This window comes from Taudactylus pleione, unplaced genomic scaffold (assembly GCF_031769625.1).
Source record: "Taudactylus pleione unplaced genomic scaffold, aTauple2 ptg001928l, whole genome shotgun sequence".
NCBI classification, from domain to species: domain Eukaryota; kingdom Metazoa; phylum Chordata; class Amphibia; order Anura; family Myobatrachidae; genus Taudactylus; species Taudactylus pleione.
In genome coordinates this window covers 1,239,026-1,264,974 of record NW_028286325.1, presented here as the reverse complement: position 1 = coordinate 1,264,974, position 25,949 = coordinate 1,239,026, and the positions used below count along the sequence as shown (strand labels likewise).

The 25,949-nt window shown below is 48.6% G+C and overlaps 1 protein-coding gene across 1 annotated transcript in view; it reads right to left on the bottom strand.

Moving 5' to 3' along the window:
* LOC148436175 (neurobeachin-like protein 1) overlaps positions 1–25,949 on the bottom strand; it is a gene marked incomplete at its 3' end in the record, with an annotated part of 147,504 nt that overhangs the window by 112,826 nt on the left and 8,729 nt on the right. Inside the window, exon 2 of the mRNA XM_088465257.1 lies at positions 9,041–9,573. Coding sequence (XP_088321383.1) covers positions 9,041–9,091 — 51 coding nt within the window. The remainder of the gene's footprint in view (positions 1–9,040; positions 9,574–25,949) is intronic.

The window sequence follows — 25,949 nt, the reverse complement described above, 5'->3', positions numbered from 1 at the left end:
AGCAATACAATCATAATTTATACTGCTTGGTGTTACCAGATTTTCATATAAATACCATCCTGCGCTTGCTATAACTTTGCCTCAATCCTCCTTATGTTCTATGTACACTTGCCTAGAAGGATGGGAACCTTTGCTAAGGTTTAGACAAACACAAAAGGACAGTGCTGCTATAACACTACTGTATTTACCACCGTATTGTTTTACAAGTAACCGTATTCGTATTTGCAGTTATTCTAGTAAATCACATATTCAGGATCACTCAATGGGGGAGATTCAATTTAACGTGCTGGTAATAGCGCCGGGAAGGAGTTCACGGGGCAATTCAATTCAGCGCGCTGTCAAGTCCAACTAAAGCCACTTAATTCGGGGGAATGCCAGTCAGCGCGACTAAAGCCAGGTGTTTAGTCACGCTAACCAGCATTCTCCGACTAAAGTGCCAGCCATGAGGATGTGAGTGCCGCGCTGAGCAGGAAAGCAGCTTTGCGGCCGCAACTTGGTTGGATTTCTGCTCGCATCCTCCCTTAGTCGGGCTAAGAGCGAGCTGAATTGAATAGCTCAGGGAACACCTTCCCGGGGCTATTTAGCATTGCTCTGAATTGAATCGCCCCTACGGAAACAAATACCTCTTACTAGTACACATAACAAGGACAGGATTGAAATACTTTAAAACAACTGAATAAAAAATACAGCTCTCCCTTATGTGAGCACAAACCGTAGGTAAAATATAATGTTGTCTGCGTCCAGTTTATGGAAAAGCCGTCAGAATTACAAAGACACAAAAGGACACAATTACTTCCATTCTGTTATAGGACGATACATACAGACAGATTGCCGAGCGCCTCCTCCTGTAATCACTGTGAGGAGAGCTGCTACTGTGCTACATGATCAAGGAAACTCCAATTCACTAGTTAAAACCTTATTCACTATTATAACGTGTGTTGCCTGGGCAAGCTTCACCTCACACCTCTATGAGGTTTTAATCACCCACAATGTGCGTAGAGCAAACTCTCTGAAGGAACCATTAGGCAGATGTACTGTATAAAGCTCTGGGAAGTGATCGAGTGTAAACAACCAACCAATGTGCTCCCAACTGTCATTTTTCAAACACAGCCTGTAACATGACAGTTAGGAGCTGAGTGGTTGGTCGTTTATCTCTCTCCATAGCTTCATACATCTGCCCCCTTGCGCCTAATGAAATCTGCCACCAACCCGGAATTATACTGTAGGAAAGATCCTATATGAAGTTTAAATCAAACCATGAAAACCGGAGCCCCCAACAAATAAATATTTGCATGAAATGTGCTATTGCACTGGATTTAATTCAGCATTATAATACATTATGTTTAGCTACCAGTAATGATATTTTCCTTTCAGATTAGACAAAAAAAAAAAAGTATGAAAATAACTATGGGGGTCATTCAGACCCGTTCGCGAGCAAAGGACGCTCGCAAACGGGTCGATGTTGCCCCACTGCGCATGCGCACGACGGAGGGAGCTCCATCGTGCGCATGCGCGAGACCCGGACTCGCCAAAATCACTCCATGGCTTGCGGCAGCGAGACCCTACCGCAGGGTCTCCGTCGCAAGCCCGATGGTCGCGATGGTCAAGACCATCGCGACCATCATCATGGACGCTCGCTATAGCTGTGGGTGGTAACCCACAGCTATGCAAGCGTCCATGAGGACGCTCCAAAAAAAGGTAGGAGGGCCCTGATTCAGAGCGAGCGCTCTGGTCATAAAAAACAGACTAAAAATAAACGTGTCCATCTAACTACTGCCAAACACAACATGACCTCAGTCTACACCATGGTACCTATTTATCAATGCAAATGTTCTTCCTCTTAGGGCTAGCAGGCACGGAGAACGAAAGGCTTTATGTCCTTATAGATGGCTTCAGTGTAGGACAATGACATGTAAGAAATTCATTATTTTACATTAATGTTACGGTTTGGTAACCAGGCTGCTATTCCCACCACCATAACAGGAGGCAGATTGCGCCATAATGAATGGAACAATTGTTGTGTTCTTCCACTGGCATCCTACGATGTCCCTCCACCTGCGATGTCTGTACTAACGTAACTGGCCGATATATCGTCACACAGACAGATCCCCTTTGTGTTGTTTTGTAATCACCGGAATAACGTTATTGGTCCTGATCCAAAGACGCACTCTATTATTGCCGCAATGTTTTCAGCTGATGATTCGCAAAAATATGCTGATGGAACAGCCACCGAGACCTGTACCGAGACTCCCAACGGAGCCATCGCAGCCGTCCTCAACTGCGTACACAATGCAGCATCGGACGCAGATCAGGCAAACATCGACTTCCTGCGTTAGTCTATGGTCACTCAGAACGGCCGCCATAACTGACGCTGGAGCCCTGTGTCCTGCGTACAAGATCACAGACGCAGCATGTGACACGGCCCCCCGCAATGGTCGAGACACGCCTGCGCTTCTAGCCGATACTCCACGTTTCCACCCACAAATGCTCCCTGTCTGTCAGTCACACTGCGAACAAAGACCTGAATCGTGCGACTAGGACAATGTAACACATACGCAGTGCAACAGACATATGCGCATGGGAAAAAATAAATATTGCTCCATTTGCAAAACCATCGGCCCTGCGTACAGCTCTAATCAGTCCTATTGTTTGTACTTCTAACGCTGGGTACACACTGGCAGATATCCGTGGATCCGCCAATATATCGTGTGTGCATCGGCCAGTGTTAGCCGGTTGTGCTGCACAGCCGATGTTCAATCTGCAGATATATTGGGGCATCGTGCTGAGCGATCAGCCGACCGCCCCTAACTGACTGCCCGTACACTTGCTAGTGAGGCCACAGGGAGGGGGGCGCGACACGCCCCCAGGACAGATGATGGTTGTGGTCAGTGTGTATGAACCACCATCATCTGCAGATATATCTGTTAGGTGTGTACCCAGCTTAAGTCACAAAATGTATATATATTATTACAAACACATAGGGGGCAATTCAATTAACATTGTGGAGATAAAGCTTTAATAAGTACTCCTAGCTAGTCAACTGACTGCATCCAGCCCGACACTTAAACCTAGTGCCAGGCGCAATGCAGTTACTGCATGTGCTAAGCTCGCGACTAGCCCCGGGAGGGTGTGAACAGATATCTGGAAGTCGCGGTATTACCGTGGGAGCCATTGAATAGCTCCGGGCACTTGACCTGGAAGCTACATACCTGCAATGCAGATTGAATCTCTCCTATAGGAACAAAAAAATAAAAGAAACATTTTCCTTCTCTAATGGAAATTGTGGCTGGAGACCAGATCCACATGGCTAAAACGCCCGCTGCGGCACTGATGGGGTTGACACCATGTGCCGCTGCACCATTTTCAAAAACACCAATCAGTGCTAGGTGCCATTTTTGGATCTACCAGTTGGTGCTGAGCATCATTTATCAACAGGACGGGCGCCAGGCCTTCTATGGATATACAATGTATTTCTGTATGCCGCACGCACACCCCGGACTGAGTTCAGTGGCTGCAGCGCTCAGGCGGTGACATGCAGGAAGGGGAGCCCAGGACTGTGCAGAATGCCGGGGACCAGGAGAGGAACTCCCGATGTCGCCAGCTCTGGGTGCTGGGACTAGTGTAACGGCGATGCACATACACCACAAATAAACTGTATTCAAAATATTTATAGCTGTAAAGCGCTGCCGCTCACATGGTATGGAAGCCGCACATAGTATGTATATATTTTGAAATGTATTTAACAGGTTTAAAATGTACATTTAAAGTAAAAAGCACTTACCTCTTCCCTGGTGGTCTAGGAGGATCTGGGGCCCAATGTGGGCTGCTGGTTCCCCGTTCACCTCCCAGGGAATAGGAATGTCCTCCTCTGCAGCCTCATGCCTCACAGGGGTATGAGGAGGTGCAGAGGGAGCTGGCCAGCACAGCCAGCTAATTATTTCCCTGTAATTCCAAAGAGCTTCCACTCCATGGCCAGGAGTCTGCTGCCTGGGGATCCTGTCTACCTGCCTCTGAAGCCCAAATCTGGCCAGTGAATGTAAAAAGGTCCCCTAGCAGAATCCTGGAAGTAAAGGTTTGGGGGTAATTATCTCCCCAATCTAGACTTGCCGGCACCTGGGCAGCGGTCATCTGTCCAGGTGGTCTCAGGAGAAGAGGAGTGACCATTCCCCACCATTAGGGACAATAGTATATGTGTGCATACACAGCACATGCACTTAGCGTGATTAAGTGACCCAGGGACCTCAGTGGTATTGTGTGTCAGGACTGGATAAAAATAGGGCTTGTGTACCCTGCATGTGGATATCCCCTGGAACAAGGATTGTACTTCTATAACATTTTGAATGCAGTGACTGCCCCAAGCACCTTCAGCAATGAACATGTCCATTTGTTACAGACCCATTACTGGCTGTTCACTGACTGACTGTACACTGACTGGCTGGCTGCACACTGACTGACTGGCTGGCTGGCTGCACACTGACTGACTGGCTGGCTGGCTGCACACTGACTGACTGGCTGGCTGGCTGCACACTGACTGACTGGCTGGCTGGCTGCACACTGACTGACTGGCTGGCTGCACACTGACTGACTGGCTGGCTGCACACTGACTGACTGGCTGGCTGCACACTGACTGGCTGGCTGGCTGGCTGCACACTGACTGACTGGCTGGCTGCACACTGACTGACTGACTATGAAGGGCCAGAGATCCTGCTGCTGCATTTATATATACACGCAGCAACAATTCCCAGTCGCATCCCCCCCAATTAACAGAACGTTGCTGTTGATTCTCCATCCTGTGACAGATACATAGAGAGTTACTGTGCCATAAACTACACAGAGCTGCTACAATGGCACAATGCTTTCATAAACTGCCAAGTATCACTAAAGCAGGGAGACAACTAATTAATATGACTAATATCAATTAAGACATCAAGGACCACGTCACTGTTTATTTGTGAGGCATCAGAAAACTCCAGTCAGTATTACATATAAAAAAAACAAATGAAACATAAAAATAAATGAAGGATATACCAGGAGGCCAGAAAGTGCAGACAGTGTGGTGAGGGCCCTGCCTGTGAGAGCTGATATTCCTGAAGAATAGGCAGTGTAGGGCAGCGCTGAGACAATAGTACCAAAAGGCAGCAGGACAAGATAGATAGATAGATAGATAGATAGATAGATAGATAGATAGATAGATAGATAGATAGATAGATAGATAGATAGATAGATAGATATATATATATAATTATATACACACTGAAGAATAGGCAGTGTAGGGCAGCACTGAGACAATAGTACCAAAAGGCAGCAGGACAAGAGATATATATACATATACATATACATACACACACACTGAAGAAATTAATTTGAGAAAACATTTCAAAGACTGAAGGTTCAGGAGGAGCCGGGTCAGGTGAGATACGGCAGCAGCATGGGAGAAGGGAGCGATGAGGTGCGAGTCACAGATATAGGAGGGAGAGGTGATGGTGAGGTCACAGATATAGGAGGGAGAGGTGACGGTGAGGTCACAGATATAGGAGGGAGAGGTGTTGGTGAGGTCACAGATATAGGAGGGAGAGGTGTTGGTGAGGTCACAGATATAGGAGGGAGAGGTGATGGTGAGGTCACAGATATAGGAGGGAGAGGTGATGGTGGAGGTCACAGATATAGGAGGGAGAGGTGTTGGTGAGGTCACAGATATAGGAGGGAGAGGTGTTGGTGGAGGTCACAGATATAGGAGGGAGAGGTGATGGTGGAGGTCACAGATATAGGAGGGAGAGGTGATGGTGGAGGTCACAGATATAGGAGGGAGAGGTGATGGTGAGGTCACAGATATAGGAGGGAGAGGTGATGGTGGAGGTCACAGATATAGGAGGGAGAGGTGATGGTGGAGGTCACAGATATAGGAGGGAGAGGTGATGGTGGAGGTCACAGATATAGGAGGGAGAGGTGTTGGGGAGGTCACAGATATAAGAGGGAGAGGTGATGGTGGAGGTCACAGATATAGGAGGGAGAGGTGTTGGGGAGGTCACAGATATAAGAGGGAGAGGTGTTGGTGAGGTCACAGATATAGGAGGGAGAGTTGTTGGTGAGGTCACAGATATAGGAGGGAGAGGTGTTGGTGAGGTCACAGATATAGGAGGGAGAGGTGTTGGTGAGGTCACAGATATAGGAGGGAGAGGTGACGGTGAGGTCACAGATATAGGAGGGAGAGGTGACGGTGAGGTCACAGATATAGGAGGGAGAGGTGTTGGTGAGGTCACACACAGATATAGGAGGGAGAGGTGATGGTGAGGTCACAGATATAGGAGGGAGAGGTGACGGTGAGGTCACAGATATAGGAGGGAGAGGTGTTGGGGAGGTCACAGATATAAGAGGGAGAGGTGTTGGTGAGGTCACAGATATAGGAGGGAGAGTTGTTGGTGAGGTCACAGATATAGGAGGGAGAGGTGTTGGTGAGGTCACAGATATAGGAGGGAGAGGTGTTGGTGAGGTCACAGATATAGGAGGGAGAGGTGATGGTGAGGTCACAGATATAGGAGGGAGAGGTGTTGGGGAGGTCACAGATATAAGAGGGAGAGGTGTTGGTGAGGTCACAGATATAGGAGGGAGAGTTGTTGGTGAGGTCACAGATATAGGAGGGAGAGGTGTTGGTGAGGTCACAGATATAGGAGGGAGAGGTGTTGGTGAGGTCACAGATATAGGAGGGAGAGGTGTTGGTGAGGTCACAGATATAGGAGGGAGAGGTGACGGTGAGGTCACAGATATAGGAGGGAGAGGTGACGGTGAGGTCACAGATATAGGAGGGAGAGGTGTTGGTGAGGTCACACACAGATATAGGAGGGAGAGGTGATGGTGAGGTCACAGATATAGGAGGGAGAGGTGACGGTGAGGTCACAGATATAGGAGGGAGAGGTGATGGTGAGGTCACAGATATAGGAGGGAGAGGTGATGGTGAGGTCACAGATATAGGAGGGAGAGGTGACGGTGAGGTCACAGATATAGGAGGGAGAGGTGACGGTGAGGTCACACAGAGAGGAGATAAAATTAGCAATCAGTAATGCACATCATCATCACATACATGTATTGCTACTGAGTAACAGTATCACAAGAACAGTATACTGCCGAGTGTCACTGAGAGGCTTGGGTTGCTTTACTATAAAGAGTTCTGCTGATAACTAAAGAACACAAGTTGCAGTGATCCAATAGTGATTATTTAATTGAGTAGAAGTATTATAGAACATAAAGTAGTGAATATTGTATGAGAAGACTTTGCAGGACGTGGTGGTGCACTGCCAGAAAATAAACAATGCAGGCTGAGGAGATTTAAAGTTCAGATGCAGACAGAGCAAGTAGTGTATTCGGGAGTCTCCGATTGCTGGGAGACATTGCGTCGTGGACTAACGCCTTGTCTCTGTGTATACCAGCAGCCTGCTGTGCTCTGTGGGCTCTGCGAAGCTCCGCAGTGTTGCTGCAGGAACAGGGTCTAATCTGTCAGGCACTAGCAGCTTAATATCCTAAGCGAGTGTTTATGATCTGTATTTATCAGACGCACGCTATAAACGCACGCTACAGACGCTGGCTCATTCCTTAGGCAGGGTATTTGCAGCCTGGCTCACAGTATAGCGCTAACCACCTCCATGCTTGTGCCATGCGGGCAGCTCGTTCATAGACGTACTAGGTGCATTACTGAAATATAATCCACATATACATATTGGTCTGGCTAATATCATGTATAATTGAGGGGCCGTAAGATAAAGGTATCAGATGTCACCTTCCTATATCCCCTGCGCTGCTATCACAGGTCCTCACTCTCACCAGGTCCCGTCGCTGCCTCAGCGCAGTTTGTAAGAAAGGTTTGTTTTCTTTTTTTGTCATATAAACCAGCAATTAGCACAGTACAACATACGGGCACAGTACAACCATACGGGCACAGTACAACCATACGGGCACAGTACAACCATACGGGCACAGTACAACCATACGGGCACAGTACAACCATACGGGCACAGTACAACATACGGGCACAGTACAACCATACGGGCACAGTACAACCATACGGGCACAGTACAACCATACGGGCACAGTACAACATACGGGCACAGTACAACCATACGGGCACAGTACAACATACGGGCACAGTACAACATACGGGCACAGTACAACATTTAGAATGTAAGCTCTCATGAGCAGGGCCCTCTTACCTCATGTATTTTTCATCCTTTACTTACATCGTTATCTACTCTATACTCCAAATGTTTATATACCATGTACTTGTCCTGCAATGTCTTGTACTGTATGTCACTGTTTTCTTGTTTTGTTCAAATGTTTATGTACTTTGTAAGGCGCTGCGGAACCCTTGTGGCACCATAAAAATAAAAGATAATAATAATAATGCGGGCACAGTACAACATACGGGCACAGTACAACATACGGGCACAGGATAAGATCATCAAAAAACTTGAAGGAGTCATTTTAGAGGTGCACTTGACAAGCAGCACAGAATGCCTGGGAGCACAGTCACGTAGGCCGCACAGCACACGTCACTTGCTCGCTCCTCTCAGGAGACACCTCTGCACAGTAAAAGTGCTCCTAGATCAGGCAAAAAACAACTCAGAGAGGTAGGAGCTTGTAGCTTACATTTGCATTTTATTAATCCAGTATATTCACAGAGCAGCAATGTCCCAGCGCCCCTCCGCACATCAACAATTTGCCTTAAAATGTGCTGTATCATGGCAATAATCTCCCTCATCACCGTCGCCCCCTGCGCTGAACACCTACCGCCAATGCAAACCTACAGATCTGTGGGTCATATCGAGGTGCTCGGCAGAACCGAGGCGGATTTTACTATAAGCGTCAACCTCACAAATGACAGATTCCACCGGTGAAACCACATTGCTAGATCAGCCTCAGCAAAACACCCATAAACGCTAATAGAAAAACGCCGCCAGGACACGAACGTTACGTAGCCTAAATATAAGAACACTTTTACTCAGCAAGAACACTACAAGACAGGTATAAAAACAAAAACTGCAATACTGACCTTATTACAGTACAGCATCCAAAGCTCATAGAGCCTCTCCCGAGACGCCATCCTGTCACCTCCTCTCCTGACTCCCCAGATATCTCTGTAAGAACTAATCCATGGACATCGCCCAGCGTTTCACCTGTAGCCGGTTACAGGAGCGTTGCCGTTGTTGTACTCCCAGCACACAACCAAAATATACAGAGGCGAGTTCCCAGCAGATGAAACCAGCAGAAAACCAGCTTAGCAGGAACGGAACATGCTCAGCCAGCCCGGAGCCCTTCTGCAGGCTACACAGCAGCGGCACGGGAAAAGGTCAGGTGTCAGCCGGGGGATAGATCACCGGGGGAGCCCAGAAGTATTATCGGTCGTCCAGCAGTTTTTAAAACAAGATGTTATTTTTCCTCCCAAATTCCAAAAGGTCTTCATTAGCTTCAGTATTAGATAAAGCCACGTAGATCATCAGTCAATATATAATCTGTCAGGCGCATCAGGACGCGCTGTCAGATTACGTAGTGGGGTCTGGAAGGGGCACCCGACAGCCGAGTCACCTGGGGGAAACAGAGGCTTCAGTACAGATACAAACACAATAAAGAGATTAATGCAAAACAATGAACTATTATGACTACAGTGCATATACAATAAGAGCTTTATATACACAGTGGATACTCGTCTTAGTAAATACAAGGAATAATGTTAAAGCTGTGATGGGAGGGGTGATGCAAAAGGCCGACATGGAAAAAAGATCGACACGAAAAAAGTTCGATCTGTACAAAAGGCCTAACCCTAACAAAAAAATAAGTGTGTTGACCATTTACATGTCAACCTTTTGTAACAGTCGACCTAATCATTGTCTACTTGTTGCGGAACCCGTGATTGGAGCTAGAAGTCTGCTGCCTGACCCCTAGAAATTGTGCGGCCAGAGCTGTGTTATGCACTTATCTGCGGCAGGATAATGCGTATATATACTCCATGCAGTAGTATACAGCTGTCACTTAGCCACTGTACTGACTCCCTGTGACTTGTGCATGTGGCTGGGTTAGGGGAAGCTTACACATCAGGCACATCAGGGTGGGAGCCCATTGGCTGGTCACTAATACAGCCCCGTCCTACGGTGCGTGGTCCCTACGCTGCTCCGTTCATCACACCGGGTGGACTCTGGACACAGCGTTTCCTGGCACTTGTAGTTTATTAATCTCTACGGAACAGCGCTGAATTAGGGGTGGACGCTATGCCGATATTTACACAGTTGGCCGATGTTTCTTGTGCCGTGGATGCGTCTGAGTCGCACTACACGTGTCGCAATGGTTTACCGATGGTGGTCATAGCGAGTATTTGGACACAGTGAATCTGACCAAATGTGGGCGTGTCGCTAGCGTTTTGTGGGTATGTCGCAGCCAGTGACGGAGACATTGTGCGCAGTTTCACTGGCCCAAAGGGGTTGCTCAGTAGATGCGCCTGATGGTGCGTCTTTGTACGTAAAGTGGCGGATTAGAGACGAAGCTGGTGGGCATCTCACATTATAGCAGCTGCAGCATCAGCATAACTTCTCAGCACCGCTATGTACAAAGACGCGGTCGCAATGTTATTAGTGTCCATCTCTGTATCAGACCCAATGTGTATATACTCACATGGGGGGGGGGGGGGGGACAGAGCTGTGCTGTACGCTTCCCAATGATTTCTAGTTTATATTCTTGTCAATGGAGTTGTGCGCAGCACGTAGAAATGCCGCAAAAATGAACAAACCATAGAAATGAATGTGTCAGACATCACTCGAGCTGCTCAACATTAGAGAATCTAATGAGGGAGAGAGGACAGCAGGATGGCGATAGGGAGGAGGGCAAGGGAGCCAGGATGGCGATAGGGAGGAGGACAAGGGAGCCAGGATGGCGATAGGGAGGAGGACAAGGGAGCCAGGATGGCGATAGGGAGGACGGCAAGGGAGCCAGGAAGGCGATAGGGAGGACGGCAAGGGAGCCAGGATGGCGATAGGGAGGACGGCAAGGGAGCCAGGATGGCGATAGGGAGGACGGCAAGGGAGCCAGGATGGCGATAGCGAGGAGGACAAGGGAGCCAGGATGGCGATAGCGAGGAGGACAAGGGAGCCAGGATGGCGATAGCGAGGAGGACAAGGGAGCAAGGATGGCCACAGGGAGGAGGGCAAGGGAGCCAGGATGGCGATAGGGAGGAGGGCAAGGGAGCCAGGATGGCCATAGGGAGGAGGGCAAGGGAGCCAGGATGGCGATAGGGAGGAGGGCAAGGGAGCCAGGATGGCCATAGGGAGGAGGGCAAGGGAGCCAGGATGGCCATAGGGAGGAGGGCAAGGGAGCCAGGATGGCCATAGGGAGGAGGGCAAGGGAGCCAGGATGGCCATAGGGAGGAGGGCAAGGGAGCCAGGATGGCCATAGGGAGGAGGGCAAGGGAGCCAGGATGGCCATAGGGAGGAGGGCAAGGGAGCCAGGATGGCCATAGGGAGGAGGGCAAGGGAGCCAGGATGGCCATAGGGAGGAGGGCAAGGGAGCCAGGATGGCCATAGGGAGGAGGGCAAGGGAGCCAGGATGGCCATAGGGAGGAGGGCAAGGGAGCCAGGATGGCCATAGGGAGGAGGGCAAGGGAGCCAGGATGGCCATAGGGAGGAGGGCAAGGGAGCCAGGATGGCCATAGGGAGGAGGGCAAGGGAGCCAGGATGGCCATAGGGAGGAGGGCAAGGGAGCCAGGATGGCCATAGGGAGGAGGGCAAGGGAGCCAGGATGGCCATAGGGAGGAGGGCAAGGGAGCCAGGATGGCCATAGGGAGGAGGGCAAGGGAGCCAGGATGGCCATAGGGAGGAGGGCAAGGGAGCCAGGATGGCCATAGGGAGGAGGGCAAGGGAGCCAGGATGGCCATAGGGAGGAGGGCAAGGGAGCCAGGATGGCGACAGGTAGGAGGGCAAGGGAGCCAGGATGGCGATAGGGAGGAGGGCAAGGGAGCCAGGATGGCGATAGGGAGGAGGGCAAGGGAGCCAGTATGGCGGTAGTGAGGAGGGCAAGGGAGCCAGGATGGCGATAAGGAGGACAAGGGAGCCAGGATGGCGATAAGGAGGACAAGGGAGCCAGGATGGCGGTAGTGAGGAGGATGATGAGGGAACAATAAGATGAAGAAGAGGATTGAGTGGACAAGTGGGGTGAGGAGATAGAGGCAGCAAAAATAATTTACTTGTGGCGATAGAAGGGTTATGATGAGAGTTGTAGGAGCATAATGTCTGTAGGGGTGTAAAGAGATGGGGCATGGTATACTGTTTGTTAGTGAATACCATATAAATATCATACCTATTACAATCATGCATACTGCACATACATGAAAGTGCATTCACAATAAACACAGAAACCACTTGGAAAGGACATAACGAAACTTAAATTTCCTACACGCTTACTTCTGGGCTTGCCGACTACATCCCAAGCTAAGCACAGGATAGTCCGTGCAGTCCTGACTGTAACCATAAATACAGTACAAGGTATGACCACTCAGGATGGCGTGGGATGGTTAAACGTGGGACACAAAATATTAGTACATGGTTACAGCACTACAGGCTGGGAAGAGATCTATACATTATATAAATGAGTTACTGTGCAAAGCAATGTCATGTAATGATTCTGAAATATTTCTACCGATAATCCCAACTACAGTGTGTGTAACCCACATCTATAGGTCTGCTACTATAGTAACCACTGGCTAGGTCCTGGGATATAAACAACAGAACATTACCAATCATTTTAATGCAAAAAATATATGTTCATAATTATACTAATTATATATTTTCTTATTTTGTTTTGCCATTAACCAATGTAGAAATGAGATTGCTAAGGGCAGACAAGGCATTATGGGAGCGATAAGAGGACATGCACTACATCTCCCAGCTGTAAGCTCGCACCCAGGCAAACAATGGCAGCATTACCCCGCTCAGGGGTAGAAGCTGCACTCTATGGACAGAAGAGGTACAGTAATGCCTATAACAATTGTATTTAGCACAGATGAGAAAACTAGTGTAGTTATGGTGGTTACATAGCAGATTCTGGTGACTGGGAAGCTGTATTACCTAAAATTCTTCAGTCTCAAGTATTAGAAATACAAGGGGTGAGGATACGGCTAATCCTAATGACTCCAGGGGTGCGCCACAGAACCTGAGGGCGATATATATGCAGAAAGAACCTGAGGCGATATATATGCAGACAGCAAGGTAATACAGCAAAGAGAAGAGCTACAAAACAGCCAATCATTTATAATGAAAAGACTAAACAGACCATTAATCCAGCTGGTAATACAGTCAAAGAAATAAAAGGTTCCATGAATGCAGGTCGGCAGAGGAAATTCCATCTAGTCATGTCATGCGTCCGTTGTTTTTAGCTTTTAAATCCGTTTAAATGGGAAAGCACATGGCCGTACAATGGTGACTTCTGTGGCCCATGATAACGGGGAGCTTTCTGGTGCAAGGGTCTAGTCTGAAGTTCTGCTTTCTGCTGGATACATAAATGAAACGGATATTTCAACCACACGAGTAACTAGATTTCAGGGTGTGATATTTATAATAACTTATAGGGTTAGAGAGTATGCATTTAGGAGCCAGTCCTAATTTTAGCAAAGAGTTCGGTCTTCCTTCTGCCAGCCCTTGGAGGTTTCAGAAATCAGCCATCAACTTTCAATGCGACACCATCAGAATCTCAGCGTGTACAGAACCCACATATGGGGTGTTCTGCAGAGTCAGCGTGTACAGAACCCACATATGGGGTGTTCTGCAGAGTCAGCGTGTACAGAACCCACATATGGGGTGTTCTGCAGAGTCAGCGTGTACAGAACCCACATATGGGGTGTTCTGCAGAGTCAGCGTGTACAGAACCCACATATGGGGTGTTCTGCAGAGTCAGCGTGTACAGAACCCACATATGGGGTGTTCTTCAGAGTCAGCGTGTACAGAACCCACATATGGGGTGTTCTTCAGAGTCAGCGTGTACAGAACCCACATATGGGGTGTTCTTCAGAGTCAGCGTGTACAGAACCCACATATGGGGTGTTCTTCAGAGTCAGCGTGTACAGAACCCACATATGGGGTGTTCTTCAGTCAGCGTGTACAGAACCCACATATGGGGTGTTCTTCAGAGTCAGCGTGTACAGAACCCACATATGGGGTGTTCTGCAGAGTCAGCGTGTACAGAACCCACATATGGGGTGTTCTTCAGAGTCAGCGTGTACAGAACCCACATATGGGGTGTTCTTCAGAGTCAGCGTGTACAGAACCCACATATGGGGTGTTCTTCAGAGTCAGCGTGTACAGAACCCACATATGGGGTGTTCTTCAGAGTCAGCGTGTACAGAACCCACATATGGGGTGTTCTTCAGAGTCAGCGTGTACAGAACCCACATATGGGGTGTTCTTCAGAGTCAGCGTGTACAGAACCCACATATGGGGTGTTCTTCAGAGTCAGCGTGTACAGAACCCACATATGGGGTGTTCTTCACAGTCAGCGTGTACAGAACCCACATATGGGGTGTTCTTCAGAGTCAGCGTGTACAGAACCCACATATGGGGTGTTCTTCAGAGTCAGCGTGTACAGAACCCACATATGGGGTGTTCTTCAGAGTCAGCGTGTACAGAACCCACATATGGGGTGTTCTTCAGAGTCAGCGTGTACAGAACCCACATATGGGGTGTTCTTCAGAGTCAGCGTGTACAGAACCCACATATGGGGTGTTCTTCAGAGTCAGCGTGTACAGAACCCACATATGGGGTGTTCTTCAGAGTCAGCGTGTACAGAACCCACATATGGGGTGTTCTTCAGAGTCAGCGTGTACAGAACCCACATATGGGGTGTTCTTCAGAGTCAGCGTGTACAGAACCCACATATGGGGTGTTCTTCAGAGTCAGCGTGTACAGAACCCACATATGGGGTGTTATTCAGAGTCAGCGTGTACAGAACCCACATATGGGGTGTTATTCAGAGTCAGCGTGTACAGAACCCACATATGGGGTGTTATTCAGAGTCAGCGTGTACAGAACCCACATATGGGGTGTTATTCAGAGTCAGCGTGTACAGAACCCACATATGGGGTGTTATTCAGAGTCAGCGTGAAACGTCATCGCAATTTGCCATTGTCTAAAAAGTCTCATCTCTGTGACCTCGCTCCCATTGTCATACCTGGCTGAGGTGAGGCTGGAATGTGAATGGAGGCTTCACTGGCAGAACACACAATGGGAATAAATGACAGTTATGACCGGACAGAGCAGCCAATCAGTATCCTTCTGGCTAGGAGCATCGGCGTTGTGGCACGGGCAGGCGCCCATTTGTCTGCATGCTGCCCTTCCTCACTTGTGCATGAATCAGCTGCTTGCCATGTAAAGTGTGTGTGAATAAATAGGTGGGTGTTTCCAGGGGTGCTGAGAGGGGGGGGGTACTAATTACCGGGCTTGCTGGAGGGGCCCGGCGGGTGCCCTGGTCCGGCACCGCTCACCCCCCTCTTACATCACAGCAGCACAGCACACGCTGCTGTGCGCTGGGCGGCACTGGGAGACTGCTCACGGCTACTAAGAAGCAGCCACAGCAGTCTCCTATGCCTGTGGGGGGAGCGACCAAGCTGATCACACCCCCCACAGGTTATGCGCCGGGCTCAGGGGCCACACTACGCCCCCCTCGCCAGCACAGAGCGCCGCTTCACAACACTGCAAAACTTTTTTTTTTGCGGATTAAAAATGTGTAAATGTAGCCTATAGGCCAGAGGTTCTCAAATTCCGCCATTACAGTCCAGGTTTTAAGGATATCCATAATTGAGCCCAGATGGTTAAATCTAATTAGCTAAGATACTAAATAAGTCACCTGTGCTCAAGCATGGTTAGCCTTAAAACATGGACTGTAATGGTGGAGCTTGGGAACCTCTGCCACATACAAGCTTAACTTTGAAAAGCATTTCAGGGAGAGTGTGATAGCAGCTGTTATGAGCACGCGTTAAAGTGGTGTGTACTGCTACATCTGGGAGGTGTGTCATACATGTGATAGGCATGTACTGCTACATCTGGGAGGTGTGTCATACATGTGATAGGCGTGTACTGCTACATCTGGGAGGTGTGTCATACATGTGATAGGCGTGTACTGCTACATCTGGGAGGTGTGTCATACATGTGATAGGCGTGTACTGCTACATCTGAGAGGTGTGTCATACATGTGATAGGCGTGTACTGCTACATCTGAGAGGTGTGCCATACATGTGATGGGCATGTACTGCTACATCTGAGAGGTGTGTCATACATGCGATAGGTGTGTACTGCTACATCTGAGAGGTGTGTTAAATGCGACAGGTGTGTACTGCTACATCTGAGAGGTGTATCTTACATGTGATAGGCATGTACTGCTACATCTGAGGTGTGTCATACATGTGATAGGCGTGTACTGCTTCATCTGAGAAGTGTTTCATACATGTGACAGGTGTGTACTGCAACAACTGAGAGGTGTATCTTACATGTGATAGGCATGTACTGCTACATCTGAGGTGTGTCATACATGTGATAGGCATGTACTGCTTCATCTGAGAAGTGTTTCATACATGTGACAAGCGTGTACTGCTACATCTGAGAGGTATCTCATACATGTGATAGGCGTGTACTGCTACATCTGAGGGGCATGTGATAGGCGTGTACTGCTACATCTGAGGGGCATGTGATAGGCGTGTACTGCTACATCTGAGAGGCGTGTCATAAACCTGACTTACATCCAAATGTAAATGAGCCCCAAAGCAGTTAGTAAGATCTATGTGTTGATGAAATCACACTGATACTGTACAGGCAATGAATGTAACCATAGGGATCATTGTGCCTTATATCAATGCAGGGAAATTATACTAATACATGTAGCCATAGGGATCACTGTGCCTTATACCCAATGCAGGGAAATTATACTAATACATGTAGCCATAGGGATCATTGTGCCTTATACCCAATGCAGGGAAATTATACTAATACATGTAGCCATAGGGATCATTGTGCCTTATACCCAATGCATGGACATTATACTAATACATGTAGCCATAGGGATCATTGGCCCTCATTCAGAGCCGCTCGCTATTTGCGGTCGTTCGTTCAAAAACAAGGGGTGGCTATTCAAATGATCCGTTCGCAAATTGCAGTCTGTTCCCACCTCTAAGTCTGAACGAGCGTGCAAAACATACGCTCGTTTATTTGTTAAAAACGCCCCCTGGCCGCTCGCACCATACGTCATGTCCGCTATTTATTAGATTAATCGAGTACATCGACCAGCGTATGAACTGCTCGCTATTCTTGTGGTTGGTGTTTGCTACCACAAATTTGCGAGCAGTTCTGGCTATAAAATAACCCAGTGACGTGGTCAATGACGCTGCTGTATTAATTATGCACACCCATAATACGCCCGTTTTGACCTTTAAGCACGCCTGCGTTCGGATCTCCACTCCCCATTTTCAAGCACCTTCCCCTGTTACCACCCACATACGCCTCATTCTGTCACTCAAAATAGCAGGCACTCGCTATATAGCGTACAAACGATTTTTGGCCGCACTGACTGGTTCGCGCATGCGTACTAAAAACCGTACGCATGCGCAGATGTGCAAACATCGCTCGGAACGAGCGTACTGCCGCTAACGAGCGGCTCTGAATGAGGGCCATTGTGCCTTATACCCAATGCATGGACATTATACTAATACATGTAGCCATAGGGATCATTGTGCCTTATACCCAATGCAGGGACATGCTACTAATACATGTAGCCATAGGGATCATTGTGCCTTATATCAATGCAGGGACATGCTACTAATAATCCCATTTGCATGTATATTTAGATCTGTTTTTTTTATATAACAGCTTCATAATGGGGTAAGGTGTAATCAGGGATATTGTCAGACTCTTCAGGGAGATTAATACTATATCAGGGAGTCTCCCTGACAATCGGGGGGGAATTCAATTAAACGCGATGTTGAATAGCCACGGGAGGAAGCTCCTGCAGCTATTCAATACACCGCAGTTTGGGCGCGCTAAGGATTTCTTCTCACATCCCCCTGGGGTTGCGAGGAGAAATCCGACCAAAGTGCCGGGTGCACAGCTATTTTTCTGCTTAGCGCGGCGCTGACAGCCGCGCACCCGGCACTTTGGTCAGAAAATGCCGGTTAACGCGCCTTAACACCCTTGTTTAGGGGAGATCACCGGCATTCTCCAACAGCATAGCGCACTGAATTGAATAGCTCCAGGAGCTCGCTCTCGGCACTATTCAATTTGCGCTGAATTTCATCGCCCCCAGGAAGAGTTGGCCAGTATGCTCTGCTATAGTCTAAGCTTTCTGGAGCTGGATAAATAGGGGCAGACTGCAATCTCTAATGGCAACAATGGGGACTGCGGTCTGCACCATTATTTCACCTAATGCAGATTATAGCTCAGTTACCTCATGCATTAAGCTCTAATTAAATAGCCGCGATATCATAAATCAGTCCTTTGTCCTCTATAAGTAACGTGCAACCAATTAGTCTACTTTCTGCATAAAGCACTTCTAGCCATACTCTGTGCTCTCTCTGTATACTGTCACCCCTCACATACTCTGTGCTCTCTCTGTATACTGTCACCCCTCACATACTCTGTGCTCTCTCTGTATACTGTCACCCCTCACATACTCTGTGCTCTCTCTGTATACTGTCACCCCTCACATACTCTGTGCTCTCTCTGTATACTGTCACCCCTCACATACTCTGTGCTCTCTCTGTATACGTCCCCCCTCACATACTCTGTGCTCTCTCTGTATACTGTCACCCCTCACATACTCTGTGCTCTCTCTGTATACGTCCCCCTGTATACTGTCCCCCCTCACATACTCTGTGCTCTCTCTGTATACTGTCACCCCTCACATACTCTGTGCTCTCTCTGTATACTGTCACCCCTCACATACTCTGTGCTCTCTCTGTATACTGTCACCCCTCACATACTCTGTGCTCTCTCTGTATACTGTCACCCCTCACATACTCTGTGCTCTCTCTGTATACTGTCACCCCTCACATACTCTGTGCTCTCTCTGTACACTGTCACCCCTCACATACTCTGTGCTCTCTCTGTATACTGTCACCCCTCACATACTCTGTGCTCTCTCTGTATACTGTCACCCCTCACATACTCTGAGCTCTCTCTGTATACGTCCCCCTCACATACACTGTGCTCTCTCTGTATACGTCCCCCTGTATATTGTCACCCCTCACATACTCTGTGCTCTCTCTGTATACGTCCCCCCTCACATACTCTGTGCTCTCTCTGTATACGTCCCCCCTCACATACTCTGTGCTCTCTCTGTATATGTACCCCTGTATATTGTCCCCCCTCACATACTCTGTGCTCTCTCTGTATACGTCCCCCTGTATATTGTCCCCCCTCACATACTCTGTGCTCTCTCTGTATACTGTCACCCCTCACATACTCTGTGCTCTCTCTGTATACTGTCACCCCTCACATACTCTGTGCTCTCTCTGTATACTGTCACCCCTCACATACTCTGTGCTCTCTCTGTATACTGTCACCCCTCACATACTCTGTGCTCTCTCTGTATACTGTCACCCCTCACATACTCTGTGCTCTCTCTGTATACTGTCACCCCTCACATGCTATGTGCTCTCTCTGTATACTGTCACCCCTCACATACTCTTTGCTCTCTCTGTATACTGTCACCCCTCACATACTCTGTGCTCTCTCTGTATACGTCCCCCTGTATATTGTCCCCCCCTCACATACTCTGTGGTCTCTCTGTATACGTCCCCCTGTATATTGTCACCCCTCACATACTCTGTGGTCTCTCTGTATACGTCCCCCTGTATATTGTCCCCCCTCACATACTCTGTGCTCTCTCTGTATACGTCCCCCTGTATATTGTCCCCCCTCACATACTCTGTGCTCTCTCTGTATACGTCCCCCTGTATATTGTCACCCCTCACATACTCTGTGGTCTCTCTGTATACGTCCCCCTGTATATTGTCACCCCTCACATACTCTGTGCTCTCTCTGTATACGTTCCCCCTCACATACTCTGTGCTCACTCTGTATACGTCCCCCAGTATACGTCCCCCCTCACATACTCTGTGCTCTCTCTGAATACGTCCCCCCTCACATACTCTGTGCTCTCTCTGTATATGTCCCCCTGTATATTGTCCCCCCTCACATACTCTGTGCTCTCTCTGTATACGTCCCCCCTCACATACTCTGTGCTCTCTCTGTATATGTCCCCCTGTACATTGTCCCCCCTCACATACTCTGTGCTCTCTCTGTATACGTCCCCCCTCACATACTCTGTGCTCTCTCTGTATACGTCCCCCTGTATACGTCCCCCCTCACATACTCTGTGCTCTCTCTGTATACGTCCCCCCTCACATACTCTGTGCTCTCTCTGTATACGTCCCCCTGTATATGGTCACCCCTCACATACTCTGTGCTCTCTCTGTATACTGTCACCCCTCACATACTCTGTGCTCTCTCTGTATACTGTCACCCCTCACATACTCTGTGCTCTCTCTGTATACTGTCACCCCTCACATACTCTGTGCTCTCTCTGTATACTGTCACCCCTCACATACTCTGTGCTCTCTCTGTATACTGTCACCCCTCACATACTCTGTGCTCTCTCTGTATACTGTCACCCCTCACATACTCTGTGCTCTCTCTGTATACTGTCACCCCTCACATACTCTGTGCTCTCTCTGTATACGTTCCCCTGTATATTATCAACCCTAACATACACTGTGCTCTCTCTGTATACGTCCCCCTGTATATTGTCACCCCTCACATACTCTGTGCTCTCTCTGTATACGTCCCCCTGTATATTGTCACCCCTCACATACTCTGTGCTCTCTCTGTATACGTCCCTCTGTATATTGTCACCCCTCACATACTCTGTGCTCTCTCTGTATACGTCCCCCAGTATGCGTCCCCCCTCACATACTCTGTGCTCTCTCTGTATACGTCCCCCCTCACATACTCTGTGCTCTCTCTGTATATGTCCCCCTGTATATTGTCCCCTCACATACTCTGTGCTTTCTCTGTATACGTCCCCACTCACATACTCTGTGCTCTCTCTGTATACGTCCCCCTGTATACGTCCCCCCTCACATACTCTGTGCTCTCTCTGTATACGTCCCCCCTCACATACTCTGTGCTCTCTCTGTATACGTCCCCCTGTATATTGTCACCCCTCACATACTCTGTGCTCTCTCTGTATACTGTCACCCCTCACATACTCTGTGCTCTCTCTGTATACTGTCACCCCTCACATACTCTGTGCTCTCTCTGTATACTGTCACCCCTCACATACTCTGTGCTCTCTCTGTATACTGTCACCCCTCACATACTCTGTGCTCTCTCTGTATACTGTCACCCCTCACATACTCTGTGCTCTCTCTGTATACGTTCCCCTGTATATTATCAACCCTAACATACACTGTGCTCTCTCTGTATACGTCCCCCTGTATATTGTCCCCCCTCACATACTCTGTGCTCTCTGTATACGTCCCCCTGTATATTGTCACCCCTCACATACTCTGTGCTCTCTCTGTATACGTCCCCCTGTATATTGTCACCCCTCACATACTCTGTGCTCTCTCTGTATACATCCCCCTGTATATTGTCACCCCTCACATACTCTGTGCTCTCTCTGTATACGTCCCCCAGTATGCGTCCCCCCTCACATACTCTGTGCTCTCTCTGTATACGTCCCCCCTCACATACTCTGTGCTCTCTCTGTATATGTCCCCCTGTATATTGTCCCCTCACATACTCTGTGCTTTCTCTGTATACGTCCCCACTCACATACTCTGTGCTCTCTCTGTATACGTCCCCCTGTATACGTCCCCCCTCACATACTCTGTGCTCTCTCTGTATACGTCCCCCCTCACATACTCTGTGCTCTCTCTGTATACGTCCCCCTGTATATTGTCACCCCTCACATACTCTGTGCTCTCTCTGTATACTTCCCCCTGTATATGGTCCCCCCTCACATACTCTGTGCTCTCTCTGTATACGTCCCCCTGTATATTGTCACCCCTCACATACACTGTGCTCTCTCTGTATACGTCCCCCTGTATATTGTCACCCCTCACATACACTGTGCTCGCTGTATACGTCCCCCTGTATATTGTCACCCCTCACATACTCTGTGCTCTCTCTGTATACGTCCCCCTGTATATTGTCACCCCTCACATACTCTGTGCTCTCTCTGTATACGTCCCCCTGTATACGTCCCCCCTCACATACACTGTGCTCTCTCTGTATACGTCCCCCTGTATATTGTCCCCCCTCACATACTCTGTGCTCTCTCTGTATACGTCCCCCTGTATATTGTCCCCCCTCACATACTCTGTGCTCTCTCTGTATACGTCCCCCTGTATATTGTCACCCCTCACATACTCTGTGCTCTCTCTGTATACGTCCCCCTGTATACTGTCACCCCTCACATACTCTGTGCTCTCTGTATACATCCCCCTGTATATTGTCACCCCTCACATACTCTGTGCTCTCTCTGTAAACGTCCCCCTGTATATTGTCACCCCTCACATACTCTGTGCTCTCTGTATACGTCCCCCTGTATATTGTCACCCCTCACATACTCTGTGCTCTCTGTATACGTCCCCCTGTATATTGTCAACCCTCACATACTCTGTGCTCTCTCTGTATACGTCCCCTGTATATTGTCACCCCTCACATACTCTGTGCTCTCTCTGTATACGTCCCCCTGTATATTGTCACCCCTCACATACTCTGTGCTCTCTCTGTATACGTCCCCCCTCACATACTCTGTGCTCTCTCTGTATACGTCCCCCTGTATATTGTCACCCCTCACATACACTGTGCTCTCTCTGTATACGTCCCCCTGTACATTGTCACCCCTCACATACTCTGTGCTCTCTCTGTATACGTCCCCCTGTACATTGTCACCCCTCACATACTCTGTGCTCTCTGTATACGTCCCCCTGTATATGGTCACCCCTCACATACTCTGTGCTCTCTCTGTATACGTCCCCCTGTATATTGTCACCCCTCACATACACTGTGCTCTCTCTGTATACTTCCCCCTGTATATTGTCACCCCTCACATACTCTGTGCTCTCTCTGTATACGTCCCCATGTATATTGTCACCCCTCACATACACTGTGCTCTCTCTGTATACGTCCCCCTGTATATTGTCACCCCTCACATACACTGTGCTCTCTCTGTATACTTCCCCCTGTATATTGTCACCCCCTCACATACTCTGTGCTCTCTCTGTATACGTCCCCCTGTATATTGTCACCCCTCACATACTCTGTGCTCTCTCTGTATACGTCCCCCTATACATTGTCACCCCTCACATACTCTGTGCTCTCTCTGTATACGTCCCCCTGTATATTGTCACCCCTCACATACACTGTGCTCTCTGTGTACGTCCCCATGTATATTGTCACCCCTCACATACTCTGTGCTCTCTGTATACGTCCCCCTGTATATTGTCACCCCTCACATACTCTGTGCTCACATACACCCCTCTCCAGAATCTACACCTGTCAGTTACCAATCACTACTGACCACTGGCGAATACTTTCAGGAGATTTTCCAATCAATACAATATCGATTTTAGTAAACGATTTTCGGTCATTTTTCAAGGGAAAAAATGAACGAAAATCGGTTACTAAAATCGTTCACTTACTAAATGCATTGAACGATTTTTTTGAACTACCAACGATTTTTTGCATATTCCTTTACTGAAATTGTTCAGTTGGTCAGTCTGACTGAACTACAAACGTGAACGCGCATGAACGATAATCGTTCATCGTTTTAACTCAGAAAGTGAACGATTTTTTTAATCGATAATCGTTCAAAAAATCGTTGTGTGTGTATGCACCTTAAGAAATCACATGTACATAAGTATTCACGGCCTTTGCCATGAAGCTCAAAATTGAGCTCAGGTGCAACCTGTTACCACTGATCATCCTTGAGATGTTCCTACAGCTTAATTGGAGTCCACCTGTGGTAAATTCAGTTGATTTGACAGGATTTTGAAAGGCATACACCTGTCTATATAAGGTCCCACACTTGACAGTGCATGTCAGAGCACAAACCAAGCATGAAGTCCAAGGAATTGTCTGTAGACCTCTGAGACAGGATTGTCTCGAGACACAAATCTGGGAAGGGTACAGAAAAATATCTGCAGCTTTGAAGGTCCCAATGAGCACAGCGGTCTCCATCATCCGTAAAAGGAAGAAGTTCGGAACCACCAGGACTCTTCCTAGAGTTGGCCGGCCGTCTAAACTGAGCGATCGGGGGATAAGGGCAACCCGATGGTCACTCTGTCAAAGCTACAGCATTCCTCTGAGGAGAGAGGAGAACCTTCCAGAAGGACAACCATCTGTGCAGTAATCCATCAATCAGGCCTGTATGGTAAAGTGGCCAGACGGAAGCCACTCCTTAGTAAAAAGCACATGGCAGCCCGCCTGGAGTTTGCCAAAATGCACCGGAAGGACTCTCAGACCATGAGAGACAAAGATTGTACTCTTTGGCGTGAATGTCAGGCATTATGTTTGGAGAAAACCAGGGACCGCTTATCACCAGGCCAATACCATCCCTACAGTGAAGCATGGAGGTGGCAGCATCATCCTCAGGGGATGTTTTTCAGCAGCATTAACTGAGACTAGTCAGGATATAGGGAAAGATGAATGCAGCAATGTACAGAGACGTCCTGGATGAAAACCTGCTCCAGAGCGCTCTTGACCTCAGACTGGGGTGACGGTTCATCTTTAAGCAGGACAACGACCCTAAGCACACAGCCAAGATATCAAAGGAGTGGCTTCAGGACAATTCTGTGAATGTACTTGAGTGGCCCAGCCAGAGCCCAGACAAGAATCCGATTGAACATCTCTGGAAAGATCTGAAAATGGCTGTGCACCGACGCTTCCCATCCAACCTGATGGAGCTTGAGAGGTGCTGCAAAGAGGAATGGGCGAAACTGCCCAAAGATAGGTGTGCCAAGCTTGTGGCATCATATTCAAAAAGACTTGAGGCTATAATTGCTGCCAAAGGTGCATCAACAAAGTATCGAGCAAAGGCTGTGACTACTTATGTACATGTGATTTCTTAGTCTTGTTTTTTTTCAATTAAATTTGCAAAAATCGTAAAAAAAAATTTTTTACACGTTCCTCTCACCTGCACTCTCACCCACCTCCCCTCACTTCCTCACCTGCACTCTCTCACCCACCTCCCTTCACTCTCTCACCCACCTCCCCTCACTTCCTCACCTGCACTCTCTCACCCACCTCCCCTCACTTCCTCACCTGCACTCTCTCACCCACCTCCCTTCACTCTCTCACCCACCTCCCCTCACTTCCTCACCTGCACTCTCTCACCCACCTGCCCTCACTTCCTCACCTGCACTCTCTCACCTCCCCTCACTTCCTCACCTGCACTCTCTTCCTCAACTCCCCTCACTTCCTCAGCAGCACTCTCTCCCTCACCTCCCCTCACTTCTTCACCTGCACACTCACCCACTTCCCTTCACCTCCTCACCTGCACTCTCACCCTCACCCCCCATCACTTCCTCACCAGCACTCTCACCCACCTCACTTCACTTCACTTCCTCACCTGCACTCTCACCAACCTCCCCTCACTTCCTCACCATCACTCTCACTTCACTTCCTCACCTGCACTCTCACCCACCTCCCCTCACTTCCTCACCTGCACTCTTTCCCTCACTAATTCACCTGCACTCTCTCCCTCACCTCCCCTCACTTCTTCACCTGCACTCTCACCCACCTCCCCTCACTTCCTCACCTGCACTCTTTCCCTCACTAATTCACCTGCACTCTCTCACCCACCACTTCCTCACCTGCTCTCTCTCCCTCACTTCTTCACCTGCACTCTCACCCACCTCCCCTCACTTCCTC